This window comes from Prionailurus viverrinus, chromosome E2 (assembly GCF_022837055.1).
Source record: "Prionailurus viverrinus isolate Anna chromosome E2, UM_Priviv_1.0, whole genome shotgun sequence".
NCBI classification, from domain to species: domain Eukaryota; kingdom Metazoa; phylum Chordata; class Mammalia; order Carnivora; family Felidae; genus Prionailurus; species Prionailurus viverrinus.
The window spans coordinates 28,633,342-28,647,372 of NC_062575.1; the positions used below are offsets into that span (position 1 = coordinate 28,633,342).

Here is a 14,031-nt window from a genome sequence, read left to right on the forward strand (position 1 = left end):
CTTCTGGTCAAATAAGAGTTGGGCCCCAGGCTGGCAGTACAGGGGTGGCATCTGAGAGACTGCTCCCTCTGGGATCCTGGTGGGCCCAATTGCCAGAGCAGCAACCTTGTGGGCAGACCTGGGGGCACCTGCAAATAGGCTCAGAGCCACCTCCAGGAACAAGGCGGGGCTACCAGTCCCCCTGTGGAGGCCATCCTAAGATGGGCCTCGTTTCCTGTCTGTGAAGGATGCTGGCTGAGGTAAGGTTACCAGGAAAGCCTCTCTCACCTCTGGGCCTTTGCTCTCACACCACCACCTCCCCCCCACACACACCCCTGCCTGGCTTTGACCCACAGGGATAACTCCCAACTTCTGGTTCAGGACCCAGGTTAGAGGGCAGGGCTTCCATGAAACCCTGCCCTGGAGCCCCAGTCTAGATCAGGCAATACCCCGTGTGTTCCTCGAGCTCAGGGAAGCAAGTGCTCATGTGGTCGCGGGGCCTCCTTTCGGGGCAGGCCCTCGGGCGGGGCGCAGTCAATGGAGCGGAGGGTGGAGGAGACTTTCCCCAGACTTTCATCCTAACTGGTTGCTGGGGTCCCATAAGTGCCCCCTCCCCAGCCCAGGCCCACACTCACGTTGCGGAACTCTCGGAAGGGCACAAACTGCACGATATCGCGGGCGGCCTCCTCCCCCGTGTGGGAGCGCAGTGTGCGGCTGTCCCCGTCTAGGAACTCCATGGCAGCGAAGTCGGCATTGCCCACGCCCACGATGATGATGGACATGGGCAGCTTGGAAGCCTGCACCACGGCATGGCGCGTCTCCTCCATGTCACTGATGACACCGTCCGTGATGATGAGAAGGATGAAGTATTGCTGCGGGAAGGAGACAGCAGGTACGCTGAGGCCTCTGCCCCCCGCTCCCCAGCCTCCCCCAAACCTTCGGACCCCTGGGAGGAAGGCAGCGCTCCATCGTCAACAGCTGCGTTCTTGGCAGTCAGGACCACGGCTGAGAAGGGAGACCCATGCTGGCCGACGGACTCGGGGACCAGCCTCCCTGGCTCTGTTCCACCTGCGCAGAAACCCCCGCAGCCCGCTTGTGCCCGATCCGCACGGCTGGCCTCTGAGACGGCGCACTGGTCATGCAGGCGGGCGCTTCTGGCCCTGTGGGACTCTGCTGGTAGTAAGTGACTTGGGGTCACACGGCAGACAGCATCAAGCCATGGTATTAATTCCGCGCAGGTCTTTAAATTCCACAAACTGTACCCAGGAGGGAGTCTTGTTTGATTCTAGTGTGCCTTTAACGCCTACCATTTGCAAACCTTCCTTACCAACAGAGAGGCGGGAAGCACAGCCCTTCGGGGGACCAGAGTTTCTAGCTAGACTTCACTATCAGGTCCGGTTTGTTGTGTTTATTTTTACTGTTACTCTCTACATATGGCAAGTTTAACTTTTCGCTTAGTTGGGCTACAAAGTTTCTTTATAAAACTACTTAAAAACACTAATTAGCATGGGTGATGTTGGCCATAGCGTGAACTGCAAAGGGCGGGGGTGGGTAGGCGAATGAGATTTAGGAAGGCTCACTGGCCGGTCTGGGCAGGGACCCAGCATTCTAAGCAGGCTGAGACCTCAGTTTCAACTTGGCCCTGACCTTAGCACCCTCTGGCCCCTTTTTGAGGAATGTGGTTTTCCTCCTCTGTAACATAAGCAGAAAAGCCCTATGTGGCCCTAATATTCGGAAGCTTTTGCCTCCTAGCCTGATCCTCCGGATTCTCAGGAGAGGAAGTAGGGGGCCCAGCCTTGTCCAGGTGATTGAGGGCAGACCCAAGCCAGATCTCAGATCAGCGCCTGGCCACCTTCTCACCCAGCAAAGCCATTTGCTCCCTGGGGAACATACAGAGGCCCCCTTGGATGCCCTGCTCTCCCCCTTGTACCTCACACAGTCGTAGCGGGAGAAAGTGAACCGTGTGGAGGTGTAGACACACCATCCTAACCCCCCTGCTTCCTGTGGCTGCCGTGCAGCACAGCCTGCACTGTGCCTTTAAGAGACCAAGCCCTTGGCTGGGGATACCTGTTGCTATGGAGATGGCAGCCTAGATCCCTGCAGTGGAGGGCAGCTGCTGCCCTTCCCCCTCCCCTCCCCTGCCCCCCTCCCTGGTTGGGGGCCTTATAACCCCATCTACACCCTTGTTCCCCCCCACAGCCCACCCCTTCCTTAAGGAAGCACCTCTTCCTTAATAAGGAAGCACCCCTTCCTTAAGTGGCCCTCTGGCCCCCCTTCCATCCTGCAGGATAGTCCAGAGCATTATTTCGCAGGCACCTAACCTGGTGGGAGGGAGGATGCCTGGCCTCTGTCAACAGGTTCACCACTGGGGGCAGGACTGGCCTCCCACCCTCCTTCCAACGACCCTCCTGGCTTTCCCCTCTCAATCGGCCGCACCTCTACGCTAGGAGATTGGAGCCTGTGGCCCCCAGGCCTCCTCCCTCGGGCCTTAGAGCCTTCTTCCCAGGGAAGTGGGCACAAATGGGGCCTGGGTTCCCGCAGGACCTCAAGTACCAACTGCCAGGGTGAAGAAGTCCCTGCTAACACGGCAACAGTGCTGGCCCTCCTCACCCTGTGCTTCCCATTTTAGGGATGGGGAGAGGGGCTGAGAGCGGTTCAGTGACTTGCTAAAGGCCTCACAGCTGGGAACGAGTACAGTGTGGGTTCAGACACCAGCCTGGCTGACTCTACAGCTGGGGCTCTTTCCACAGTGTCCTCCTCTACCACCCGCATTTTGTGGCCGAGCCTCTCCAGTAGTGGGCCCTGGCAGGGAGGCGGTTTCTGCACCCCCTCACCCCACACCATGGGGTCAGACAGCCTTAGTGTCCAAGACAGCAGCCCAGGGAAGAGCCCAGAAGCATGGCACCGGACATTAGCCCTTGCTAGTGCGCCAGCCCACCATAATGCTCACGACCACGTGCTCGACCGCAGCTTCTGCTCAGCTGGGCAGGCCTTGGCAATGAACATGCAGCTAACAAGTCCTGGGCTCCTCACCTATCCGGGGCAGAGTCAAGGTTGTCCAGGAGCCTCTTAAGCCACTACAACCCCAGGGGTCCACAGCCCCACCTCCAAGACAGAAGTGGGAGGGGGCTGTGGGAGAGGAGAATGAAGGGCAGAATCAGGAGGAGGGAGGAAGGGGGCTCTGCTGTCCCCGCAGAGAGCCCGGGTCTCCCCAACCCCAAGCTTTCCTACCTCCATGCCCTTCCTGGTGCCTCTCCTCCTGCCTGGCATACCCTTCCAGCCACAGCTCCAAGATCCATCTGAGTGTCCACACCTCCGTCCCAAGCAGATAGAAGGCCCTTCCGGGCCCTGAGCTCTGCTTCCCCTGCCAGCATTACCCCTTGGGGAGGTCTCCTCTGGATGCTTCTCTCTCCCCCCACACTCTGAGGACTCCATGCTCCAGAAACAGCCAGTCAGTGTTCCAACCAAAATTAAAACCCCCACTAGGACTCAGGGATGGAGTATCTTTTGCCTTTACCCAGAGGTTCTTCAGCCTTCTGGAACTGTAAACAGTCACTTCCCCTAATGCATTTGACATGTGATCTGATTTGTAAAAAATCGACCATGACAGTTCTAGGCAGTCTGGGGAAGCTGCTCCCTGGCTTATTTCTGGAAGTTGGCTACAGAAGATTCTGGTGGTGGGGGGAAATTCCTAGGATGACTGTGTCCCAGCTCCCCCCGCCACTGGGACAGCAGATACCTAGGTAGCCAACCAGGAATGGGCAAGACCCAGGGTTTATGGGCAGAGGGAAGGATGAAGGTCCCACGGTAGGGACCCACCTGGCCCCAGCTGAACCTCTTAATACCCTTCAGTGGCTCCCCACAGCCCTCAAGAGAAAATCCAGATTCCTCACTGGCTTCCAAGGCCCTGTGGTAGCCTTGGTAGGGGTGGCCCCCATTCACCCCTCTTACGTCAACACTCCTTCCCTTCAGTTATGTCCAAACACGGCACCTCCTGGCCTTTGCCTATGCTGTTCCCTCTGTCTGGGGCACTCCACTCATGGCTAACCCTTAAGCATCCTCCAAGCCTGGACATCACTTTTCCAAGAAGCCTTCCCTGAGCCCCCTTGGGTTAGGCGCACCTTTATGATCCTGTACCTCCGTCACCATGGGTTTGCTCACCTTGCACCCGCAGCTGGTTTCCAGGCCAGGCTCCCCACTAGACTGCAAGCTCTGGAAGGGCAGAGGCCGTGCATCACAGTCTCCCCAGTGCCACACAAAAAACACGATCCAGGAAGGCAGGCTGTGTGTGTGTGAACGGGAGAGGACAGGCCTGCACAGAGAGCTGCCTCCCACCACCTGCTCTCGAGTTCCTATACGTGGGTGTGCATACATCTAGGGACAGGGAAGGTGAAGCCACACCACGTATTGCCCCTAAAGCGGCTGTGCAAACGTGTCAGTTAATCCGCAAATTATTTCCGTTTGCCTTAGGTCTAATTGTGCTCAGTGCCATCAAGAGGTGACCCCAGAAGATTCAGCCGCCCACATTTCTTGAGTGCTTACTGTGTGCCAGGCACTGTGCTGAGCAATTTACATGCCAAACTGGTTGAATTCTCACAGTGTTTCCATGAGGCAGCCACTGTTGCATCACCTCCATGGTACGGGTGAGGAAACAGGTTCAGAGAGCTTCGGCAACCTGCCTTGGGTCACACGGCCAGGCAAGTGGAGCAGCTGGGGTCTGAACGAGGTCGCCGGGCCTCTGGAGCCGGAGGCTGAACCATCAGGCGGCACCACCTTTGGAGCACAGTGAGATGTGGGACAGCAAGGCCAGAGGTGGAGAAGCCTGTCTATGTGGACGTCAGGGTGGGAGGGGCTGAGAGAGGCCCTCTGTCCCACTCCTGCTTAGAGGTGGCCCAAGTCACCCCGGGGTGTGGAGTAGTGCTTCCATGAGGGGTGAGGGTGCCAAGAGGAGGCTGCCTCCCCAGGGTGGGAGGCCAGGGACGTGACAAAAGTGCCTGGGGTGTTGAGAAGATCAGGGGCTGGACAGAGAAAAGACCAAGTTTCCCCTCTGGGGAGCCGTCAGCAGTTATTCCCCAGGACACAAAGGCCCCCTTCCTGGCCTTGCCCAGGGCCCAAGCCCCTGGCACACCCAGGACCTAGCAGACACAGGCACCTTTCCCCCCAGGACCACACGTCCCGCCCCGTCCTACCCTGGCTGCAGGGTGAGCCTGGCAAGAGCACTGGCTTCGCTCCTGCTACCATCCACGTTTCTTCCTTTTAAACAAGAGTGCGGACCCGTTTTTCCATCCCTTTGAAAGCTGGCTCAGGTGGACAACAGACTGGGGGGGACAACGGCCTGGTTCACAGACGGCAGGCCTCCAGACGGTGCAAGCCCAAGGGCTGCCTCTCGTCTGCCCTCCAACCCATTCCAGCCCTGCACCCCAGGAATGCAAAAGTAGTCCCTCCCAGGCCTTTCCCTGGTTGCTGTCTCACTCAGGTTGCCCCAGATCCTCAGGGCACCCAGGGGGGCTTTATTTCTCCCACCTCCTAACGGAGAGAGGCTCAGAGCAGTAAGCGACTGGCCTCAGGGCCTCAGCCGCCAGCGGCCGGGCAGGACTGGCGCTAGAGCAGACCATGCCCCCTGAGGAAGATGCCAGGACCACCTTCCTTCTCCCCTGGCCCGCATGCCGACCTCTGTCATGTTGTCCTGGCCTCTGGCGTCCTGTCTGCCTGGCCTTTCTCCTCCTGGGTGCAGGCATCGCGTGATGTTGCTAATCCGAACGCCACCTCCTCAAAGTAGGTCCTGTTAGTACCCCCATCGTACAAACAAGGAAACTGAGGCTAAGAGAGGTTATGTGATTTGCCCAAGTCACAATGAGGAAGGAGTGTGAGCAGGATTCTTCAAACCCTGGCAGCCTGATCCCAGAGCCCCCTGTGGCCTTCTGAACAACTAGACCGTGTCCTGCCGTCCTGCCCTCTCCGGGCCAGCCCTGGTGTCCTCTTTCTCGCTCTCATAACCTCCACCTCCTCCGTCTTTACCACCACTCCCGAAGCCAACCTCCACCTCCCTAGTGACCAGGTAGGGCCTCACCCTCCCTTTCCCTTTAGGAGAGGCCCTGCTGGGTTCCCTCCTCCTGCCTCTCGAGTCCTGCATAGCGCCCAGTCCAAGGCAGGGCCTAGGACAAATTCATCCAACCCCCCCGCCATGATGCTTGAGCACCTGCCACAGGCCGGCAGGAGGTGACGGCGGACACAACAGCAGCAGCCCGGGGCCGTGGGGCTGTGAGTCATGGGGAGAGACGCACAACGGACGAGGAAATGGAGACGAGCTAAACAGATGCTGCTGCCATCCTCGGAGTCCAAACGAGAATAAACAGAGAAGGTGGGAGAGCAAACTCAGAGGGGTGGTCAAGGCCCGCCACAGTGGGGGCATCTGAGGGGACACTGAGGAATGGGTGGAACCGCCCGGGCAGAGTGTCACCGGGGCAAAGGCTCTGTGAGGGGAACAAGCTTGTGTGTGTGAGCAACAGGAATGAGGTTGGTGATAGAATCATAAAGGGAGGAAAGTGTGGGGGAAGGGTGGGAGAGGAGGTCTCTGTGGAAGGGAGGGGCCTGGAGGGGCCAGATCTGACATTTGCCGTTAAAAGGATTGAGGGTGTGGCTATGGTGTCAGATGATGGAAGACAGTGGCCTTGGCCATGGGAAGGAGAAATTGAGAGAGAATCTAGGCATGGGTGCAGCTACTCTTTCTTTCCAAGGGGGAAGCCCAGAGAAGGGCAGAGGCTCATGAAGGTCCCGCGGGGGGGGGGGGGGGGGGTGGCCAGGCAGGAGTCAGACGGAAGTCTCCTGGGTGGCAGCCCAGGCTCCACCCCAGGGCTAGAAGCTGGGTTTCCAGCCGTGGCTTGAGCCTGACCGGTGGGCCTGGGGACAGGGCCTGGGAAGTACTACACAAGACACTGCCCTTGGGGCCGGGGGGAGAAGACTTCCCAACAGTCAAGTCAGCACAAATCCCGGTGGGGGAGGGAAGAGTGGACAAGGTGACCCTTGGTGACCCCAACACGGGCATTCGGCCTGAGGCTAGGGAGCAGGGAGAGAACCAGGGATGCAGATGCCCACGATGGCCATCTGCCATGTACTCCAGATGCCACTGGCAGTGTCCGGCCAGGCCCTCGCCTCACCGCTGGGCCAGACAGTGGCCCAGAGGGTAGCTTTAGGGCCCACAAGGACCACCATCCCTTGGTGTCCATGTATCCCAGGAATACCAAATACCCCCTGTCCTGGGGAGGCACCTCCCAATGATCACAACCTTATTCACCACTAAGAATAAACAGAATCACTGTGTCTTTTTCAAGTCTGTGCTCCAGAAAGCCAGCACCAATCGAGTTGAGCTTGGTCCAACCCCCTTGCCAGACCTGCAGGTAAACTGAGGCACAGAAGGCAGAATATCCAGCTCCCCAGCCCTGTGGGGGCAGGTGGAGCTGGAAAGACAGGCCCCGGTCTGGCCCTCCCTCATGTCAGGCAGGGAGGGCCCAGCCAGTGCCCGCCCTCTCCCACACGTCCACGCCGGTGGCTGCCTACTCACCGTGGCTGTCTGCTGCTGTGTGGCCTGGGCTGCAAACCGAGCCACGTGGTTGACGATGGGTGAGAAGTTGGTGGGGCCGTAGAAGCGGATGTGGGGCAGGCAGGCCGAGTATGCCTGGGCGATGCCATCGACACCTGCCTCGAGGAGAAGACTGTATCAGCAAGGTTGCCCCCCGGCCCTTCACCTACCCTCATCCCATTTGCAGACCCTACCTCTATTTCACGCTCACCCTAAATGCCCCTATGGTGGCCAGTGTAGGTCCCATGAGACTGGAAGCTCCCAGAGGGCAGGGCCAAGTATAAAGCAAAGAGTCCTGAATATGGAGTCAGGCGGACCTAAGTTCAAATCCTGCCTTGGCCCCTTCTTAGCTGAGGCAAGTTGTTTAATCTTTCTGAGCTCATGTCCTTGTCTGTCAATGGGACTGATAATCTTCACTCTTGGGCAGTTGACAAGAGGGGACCCAGCAGGCTCTTCCCAGAGAAGGAACTTGGCAGCCCAAGTCTTGAGGTCCATTCTGGACATGCTATGGCTTTGGCTGAGGGTTGCTGTGGGGAACTGAGATGCTTGCACAGCCCCTAAGAATATCCCACTGCCCGGTGGTCCTGTCCAGGAGGCCTTTGTCTGGGGAGGAGGTTGACCAACCCAATTTTGGACAAAGTCTCTAGAGACCTGCTCTAAACGAGGCAGAGCCCAGGAACAGCAGAGGGCTACATTTTTAGCCAACAGATAGATGCCCATGGCTTCTGAGTCACAGCATCGTTTGCAAGTTGGTGACTTGACACCTTTCCCTTCCAAGTACAAACTGGGCCTAGCTTTGGGAACCCCCAGGGAAGCCAGGTGCTATACCCAAGCCAGATCCTAGGCTGGAAGGTCTCGTGATGGCAGGGACCACCCTCTTCCATACCCACCTGGGGCCCCCTTCTTCCTCCAATAGTTTCTCAAATGATTCTGGAGGCTCAGAAATTCTCTTAGGTCAAGGGGGCAGGGGTGAACACAGGTACCACACTCACTGCCTGCCCCTTTCTCTCCCCCTCCCCTCTGGCAACCCTCAGTCCTTGGGTGCCAAGGCTCTTTGTGGAAGGCAGGGGGAGCAGGGTGGGGTTAGGGCTGGGTCCTCCCAGCAAGGGCAGGTGGGAGGCGAGAGGCAGGTATATAATTTGCCGCCCTCACCTCGTCCTGTTCTACACAGGGCTTCCTGTCAACGCGTCCCTTAATTCTCACCTGACCACCCAGTGAGGTGAGCTAAGCAGGTATCATACTCCCTGGGGCAGGTGAGGAGGCAGAGGCCCAGAGAGGTGCAGTGATCTCTCCAAGGTCACACAGCCAGGAAAGGGCAGCAGCTGGCCTTGAATCCAGGACCACCTGACTCCAACCTCCAGCTCTTCCCCATCTGTCATTATGAGCAAGCATGAGGGGGAGGGGAAGGGAGAAAAAGACAAAACCTATACTCTGCCCCTCCCTCTGCCCAGCGCAGACGCAGGTGGGCTTAGCACTCACCCGAGCAGAAGGGGTTGGTAGGGTTGAAGTTGATGGCAAACTCATGGGAGACCTGAAGTGCAGAGAAAATGTTGAGCCGGCAGCCTCCTGGCTCCAAGCCCCACCCACTGCTGGGCCAAGTCTCCCTCTGTGGGTACCTGGCTCTTCAAGCCCCATCCCCACCCCAGGTCAAGGCTATTGACACCCCCCTACATCTGCTTCCACCTTCCGGTGCTGGGGCTGAGCCACACAGAGAGGTCTGACTACCTTCACTTTGTAATGGGCACCACATCACCCCCATCTCTGTTTGCCGGGGGGGGGGGGGGGGGGGTCAGGCTCCTGCCTGTGTCTCACCCCACCAAGATAGTTCCTGAGTGGGACAGAGAGGCTTCTGAAGGCATCCAGGTGGGCTCCAGGAGCCTTTGAACTGAGCCTCTGTCCCACGCCATCACTGACGGTCCACTTTGTAGGGCCCTGAGGGCTTTCCCCCGACTTAACAGCACGAGTGCTAACAAAGGAGCCTGTGTTATGCCAGGGAGCCAAACGGGATTAGTGGACAGCCTGCTCAGAGCTGGACTGGGGATGAGGAAGCATAATGGGACCAGAGGAACGGGGGGGCAGGGACAGCTATCACAGTTCCCCTGGGGCCCAGTCCCATTTCTCTGCCTCCAGACCCAGCCCCCAGCCCTGTGGGTTATTCTGCACACTCCCGATCCAGGAACACAGAGGAACAATAACTAGACCCCATTCGGGGCTGCGGGGGCTGCAGAACCCGGGCCTCTGATGGGGCCCTCCCCACTCTCTGTCCTGCTGCCCTCTCACAAAATCCCCACACGGCCCCCTTCCCTACCGCATGCCACAACCCACGTTCAGAGTTTTGCAGGCATCCCCTCACTCCTGGCAATGACCCAATGGGGAAAGGCCTGCAATTACCCCATTTTCAGAAGATGAAACAGACACGGAATGTTCTAGAAAGTTCCCAGGCTCTCACATTTACCGAAGGACAAGTTTGGGACTAGAACCAAGGTTAGGCTGCCTCCTGAACCCACTAACCTCAGAAGGCGTTCCTCTCGGTAGGCGTGCGGACAAGGACTCCATCTTGTTTGTGTCTGCACAATGACCTCCCTCGGGGCTACGTGTTCTAGGCCCCAAGAAGGTTAATGTACGCCCACATGGGAATGCAGGAGGGCTTCTTCTGATCTTTATAAAGTGGTGCACGAAGGCCCTACGTTAGCTAACCAGTAGAGAAGGCGCGCACACAGAGGGCCCCACTTTAGATAACTACCCTGTGACCTCACCAGCATGCCCCTTGCTCTGTAAAAGCTGCGGCTGAAGGTTTTGCTGGCCCATCAGTAAGTTGTCCTGAATTAAGTTGTGGAAACGGTAGGGAGTGGCTTGCTTCGTTTTTCCCCTCTTAAAGTGACTTCTCAGTCCGGAGGATACTTTACCGACCCTCCTCTGCCTTTTAACACTCTTCCACCAGTTTTAAATTAGGAAGATGAAGAGGTCTAGGGGAATATCTGCCAGGTGAGAGCTTTAGTCTGGGCACAAACACTCCCAGACGACTCATTAGCTCCAAGATAATTAGCTCTATACAACGCGCATGTTAGAAGGCCCCCACCAAGTCCAATGTACCCGTTTCACAAGTAAACAGAGGCCCAGAAAGGGGAAGCCAGGTGCCAAGGCCACACAGCAGAACAGGCCTAAGAACTGAGCCTCTCATGCGTCGAGTGGGAGTTGGAGTCCTGGCCTTGTGAGCCCTCTTGGGCCAAGAGGGGGTGAGACTCAGCACGAGGAGTTCACCCCAGGTGGGCCCTATGGGTGACTGGGTGGCCTGAGAAGACACTTCCCTGTTCTGGGCAACAGCTTTTCTGTTCTTTGCTCCCTCAGCCCTAAAGGCTGGCACGGAGCCAGTCCCCTAATGACCGTCTTGGGTCCTCTCCCTACCCTGGGGCCCTCTTCATCCTGACCCCAATCTGGGCTCCAGCTGTGGGGGCTGGAGGTCCTCATTGCCATGGCAACTTCATGAGCCTCTACAGAGATTAAGAGGGGGGCTTGTACCGAGGGGTTGAGAGAGGAAAATGGTTGCCAAGGAAACAGGCCTCCGTGGGCCAATGACTTCCTAATCAGATTTTAGGAGATTTTAGAGACCAAGGGGGAAAGCCCCCTCCTGATAGGAATGGAGTAATATTCTGCTTTCTCGGCCACCCAGACTCTTGATTCTTTACTGCTTCCCCCCTTTCTTTGCAGGAGGGCTTGGTGGTCCAAGTGGATGGGGCTGTGGAGGTCACTCATCCAGCCCAGAGGTCCCTCAGGTCACCTAGACCAGCAGCTCCATTTTACAGGTCAAAAGACTGAGGTTCAGAATGGGTCAGGGCATGCCCAGGTGACACGAATGAGCCACAGCAGAGCTGGGACCAGATCTGGGAGACAAGCGCTCAGCAGCCCAGCCCCCTCCTCTGCTTGCTGCCCTGGTTTGCCTAAGAAATGCCTGTAAACAGGACAAGTTTCCTGGAAGCCATAAGCCAGATTAGGGGCCCCTGGGGGCCTGTTGGCCACAGGTCTTTGTCCTGGGACTCCCTGCTGCCTTGTGACAATCAGTGGTTCTGTTCACCAAGCCTGGCCCGAAGTCAGTGAGTTACTTAAGACGCTGCTCCCTGTGGCCCTGGCGGGGGCAGGGCATGGGGGAGGGAGCTGAAGGGACCCCAGAGGGACTGTCCTCTCTGAGCCTCAGTTACCCCATCCTTACAGTGGGGAGAGTCATGGACTGTGCACTTCCCCACCGCAGATCTTTGCGTGCCCTCCTTCCCGCCTCATCCCTCTCTTCATCTGACCGACTCTGGCTCATTTTGAACGTCCAAGCCTTCATGTCATCTCCTCAGGAAAATGCTTCCTGAGTCCCTCCGCCACCATCCAGGGTAGGGGTCTGCTTGGGGCGCAGCTGGCCCAGCCCCAGGGAGGATCGAAGGTCCCAAGTGCACGTTCCTTCGAGCTTCTCACCCTCAGAGAACCAACACTTCTGTCTGCTCAGGCTGCTAGGCCGCCGATTCACTGTCAACAAACAAGTTCTGCACTCCTCATGTGTGCCGGGAGCTGGGACACAGAAAGGAGGAAAGCAGGGGCCCTCCCGGACCGTGAAACCCTGGAGGGAGGCAACAAACAGGCCAACCCACACATACAGAGGCGACCATAAAGTCCTGTGAGGACACTGCCTCTCACTGGAGGAGAGGAGGGCCCCGCATGAGCTTCCTCGGGGAAGACCTCCCAGAGGGAAAGATCTCTTGGCCTCTAAGAGTGGGAAAGAGGTGAACAGGAGCAACAGGCCAGGGGAAGGCCAGGCGCAACGGCCCTGAGGTGGGGAGCAATGAAAGAAGGTTCAAGAGGCTGGAGCAAGGCCAGCTAGAATGAGAGGGAGGGAAGGGGCTGGGAGGGCCAGGCCTGGCATGTGCCCTTGCCCATCCTGGCTCCCACATCCCTCCTGGCGCCGCCGGGCCCTCCAGTCTGGCCAAGCCTGAGCCTCTCCAGATCTGCCCTGTGACATTTCCAAGGAGGCTTTTGAGCGAGAAAACGTCTCATTCAGCCAGAGTTCTTTCAAAGCTGGCTGGTGTCCTAGCAACGGGCTCTTGCTGGGCCTGGCCGCACCAGCCTGCCCTGCCCCCAGTGGCATCACTGTCTGCCCAGAGGCCCAGCTTTGGTTCTGCAGGATCCTGCCCCCTGCACCCCCACACCGAACGGTGGCCAGGAGGCCACAGAGCCGCTCCCTAAAATCCTAGGTGAAGATGGTCCTCCCTAGAGAGGGTGGGAGGGCAATGCTCACTGGAAGCAGCATGGGTCACAGCAGGGCAACAAGAGGGGGCACTAGCTGAGACGCACGTGCAGGTTAGGAGCCCTCTGTGCCCGCAACAGCCCCAGGCTTCTCACTTGTGGAGAGGCAGCAGATCCTGAGAACAAATGGAAGCCTCCATTTGCCCAGCTGGAATCCAGGCTCCCTGTTGGGAACACGGCCTTGGGCAAATCACCTGAGCCTCTGTTCTTTCACCTGGAGAATGGACAGCACTCCTTCTCTTCATCCCTCCATCTGGCCCACTCTCACCCTAGCCAGTCCCCACTCAGCAGCCAGAGCGGGCCTTCAAAATGCCAACTGCTCGCTCTCTCTCTCTCTCAAAATAAATAAAAAACGTTTAAGAAAAATCTTTAAAAAGGGGTACCTGGGTGTCTAACTCTTGATTCTGGCTCAGGTCGTGATCTCACCGTTTGTGGGATGGAGCCCCACACTGGGTGCTGTGCTGACAGCACACGGCCTGTTTGGGATTCTCTCTCTCTCTCTGCCCCTCCCCCACTCGCTCGAGCCTGCATGCACGCTTTCTCTCTCTCAAAATAAATAAAAGACATTTTAAAAAGTCTTCAAAATGCCAACTGGATTGTAACGCTCTACATGGACCCTCCAGTGGCTGCCCATTGCTGTTTAATTAGCATTTGAGGCCCTGAGTGGCCGGCCCCCCACCCTGCTAGCCATGTCTCTCTCCACCCTCCACAGAGAGGCCATCATGGCCACCTTCTTTCAGTTCCTCCAACTCGCTCTGTCCCTCCTGCCTCCCAGACTTTGCAAAGCTGGTTCTCTCTGCTCTGAACACTCTCTCTGCCCCATCACCAACCCCAATCACTCTGCAAACTCCTTCTTGACTTAGACCATGCCTCTCCAGGAAGCCTTCCCTGCTACCCCCAGGCCAGGCTGGGGCCCTCCTCTAGGCTCCTCCCGGGCCCATGCTGCCCCATCTCAGCACTGATGACCTTCCAGTCCTGGGGGCTTCCAGAAGTATATAGGATACCCCGTTCAATTTGAATTCCAGATAAACAATGCATAACGTTTCAGGATAAGTATGGCCCAGGCAATATTTAGGACATACTTATACTTTAAAAATGTGTTTATCTAAAACTCAAACTTACTGGGTATCCTGGATTTTTGTTTGCCAGATCTGGCCTCCTACTTGTCTTCTTAACCTGACCTGAATACC

At 57.6% G+C, this 14,031-nt stretch overlaps 1 protein-coding gene across 6 annotated transcripts in view; it reads right to left on the reverse strand.

The window, feature by feature from the left end:
• CPNE2 (copine 2) overlaps window positions 1-14,031 on the reverse strand; it is a 46,918-nt gene that overhangs the window by 1,266 nt on the left and 31,621 nt on the right. For 4 of the 6 annotated variants that reach the window (XR_007147325.1, XM_047835224.1, XM_047835222.1 and 1 more), the window contains exons 13-15: window positions 9,038-9,089; window positions 7,541-7,674; window positions 615-851 (exon numbers count right to left, since the gene is read on the reverse strand). Coding sequence is in view for 4 of the 6 variants with exons in the window: in XM_047835224.1 (XP_047691180.1) it covers window positions 615-851; window positions 7,541-7,674; window positions 9,038-9,089 (423 nt within the window). In the remaining 2 variants the exon portion in view is untranslated. Of the gene's footprint in view, window positions 1-614; window positions 852-4,140; window positions 4,192-4,576; window positions 4,753-7,540; window positions 7,675-9,037; window positions 9,090-14,031 lie in introns of those variants that run through there. The other 2 variants (XR_007147326.1, XM_047835225.1) reach the window with 2 other exon arrangements.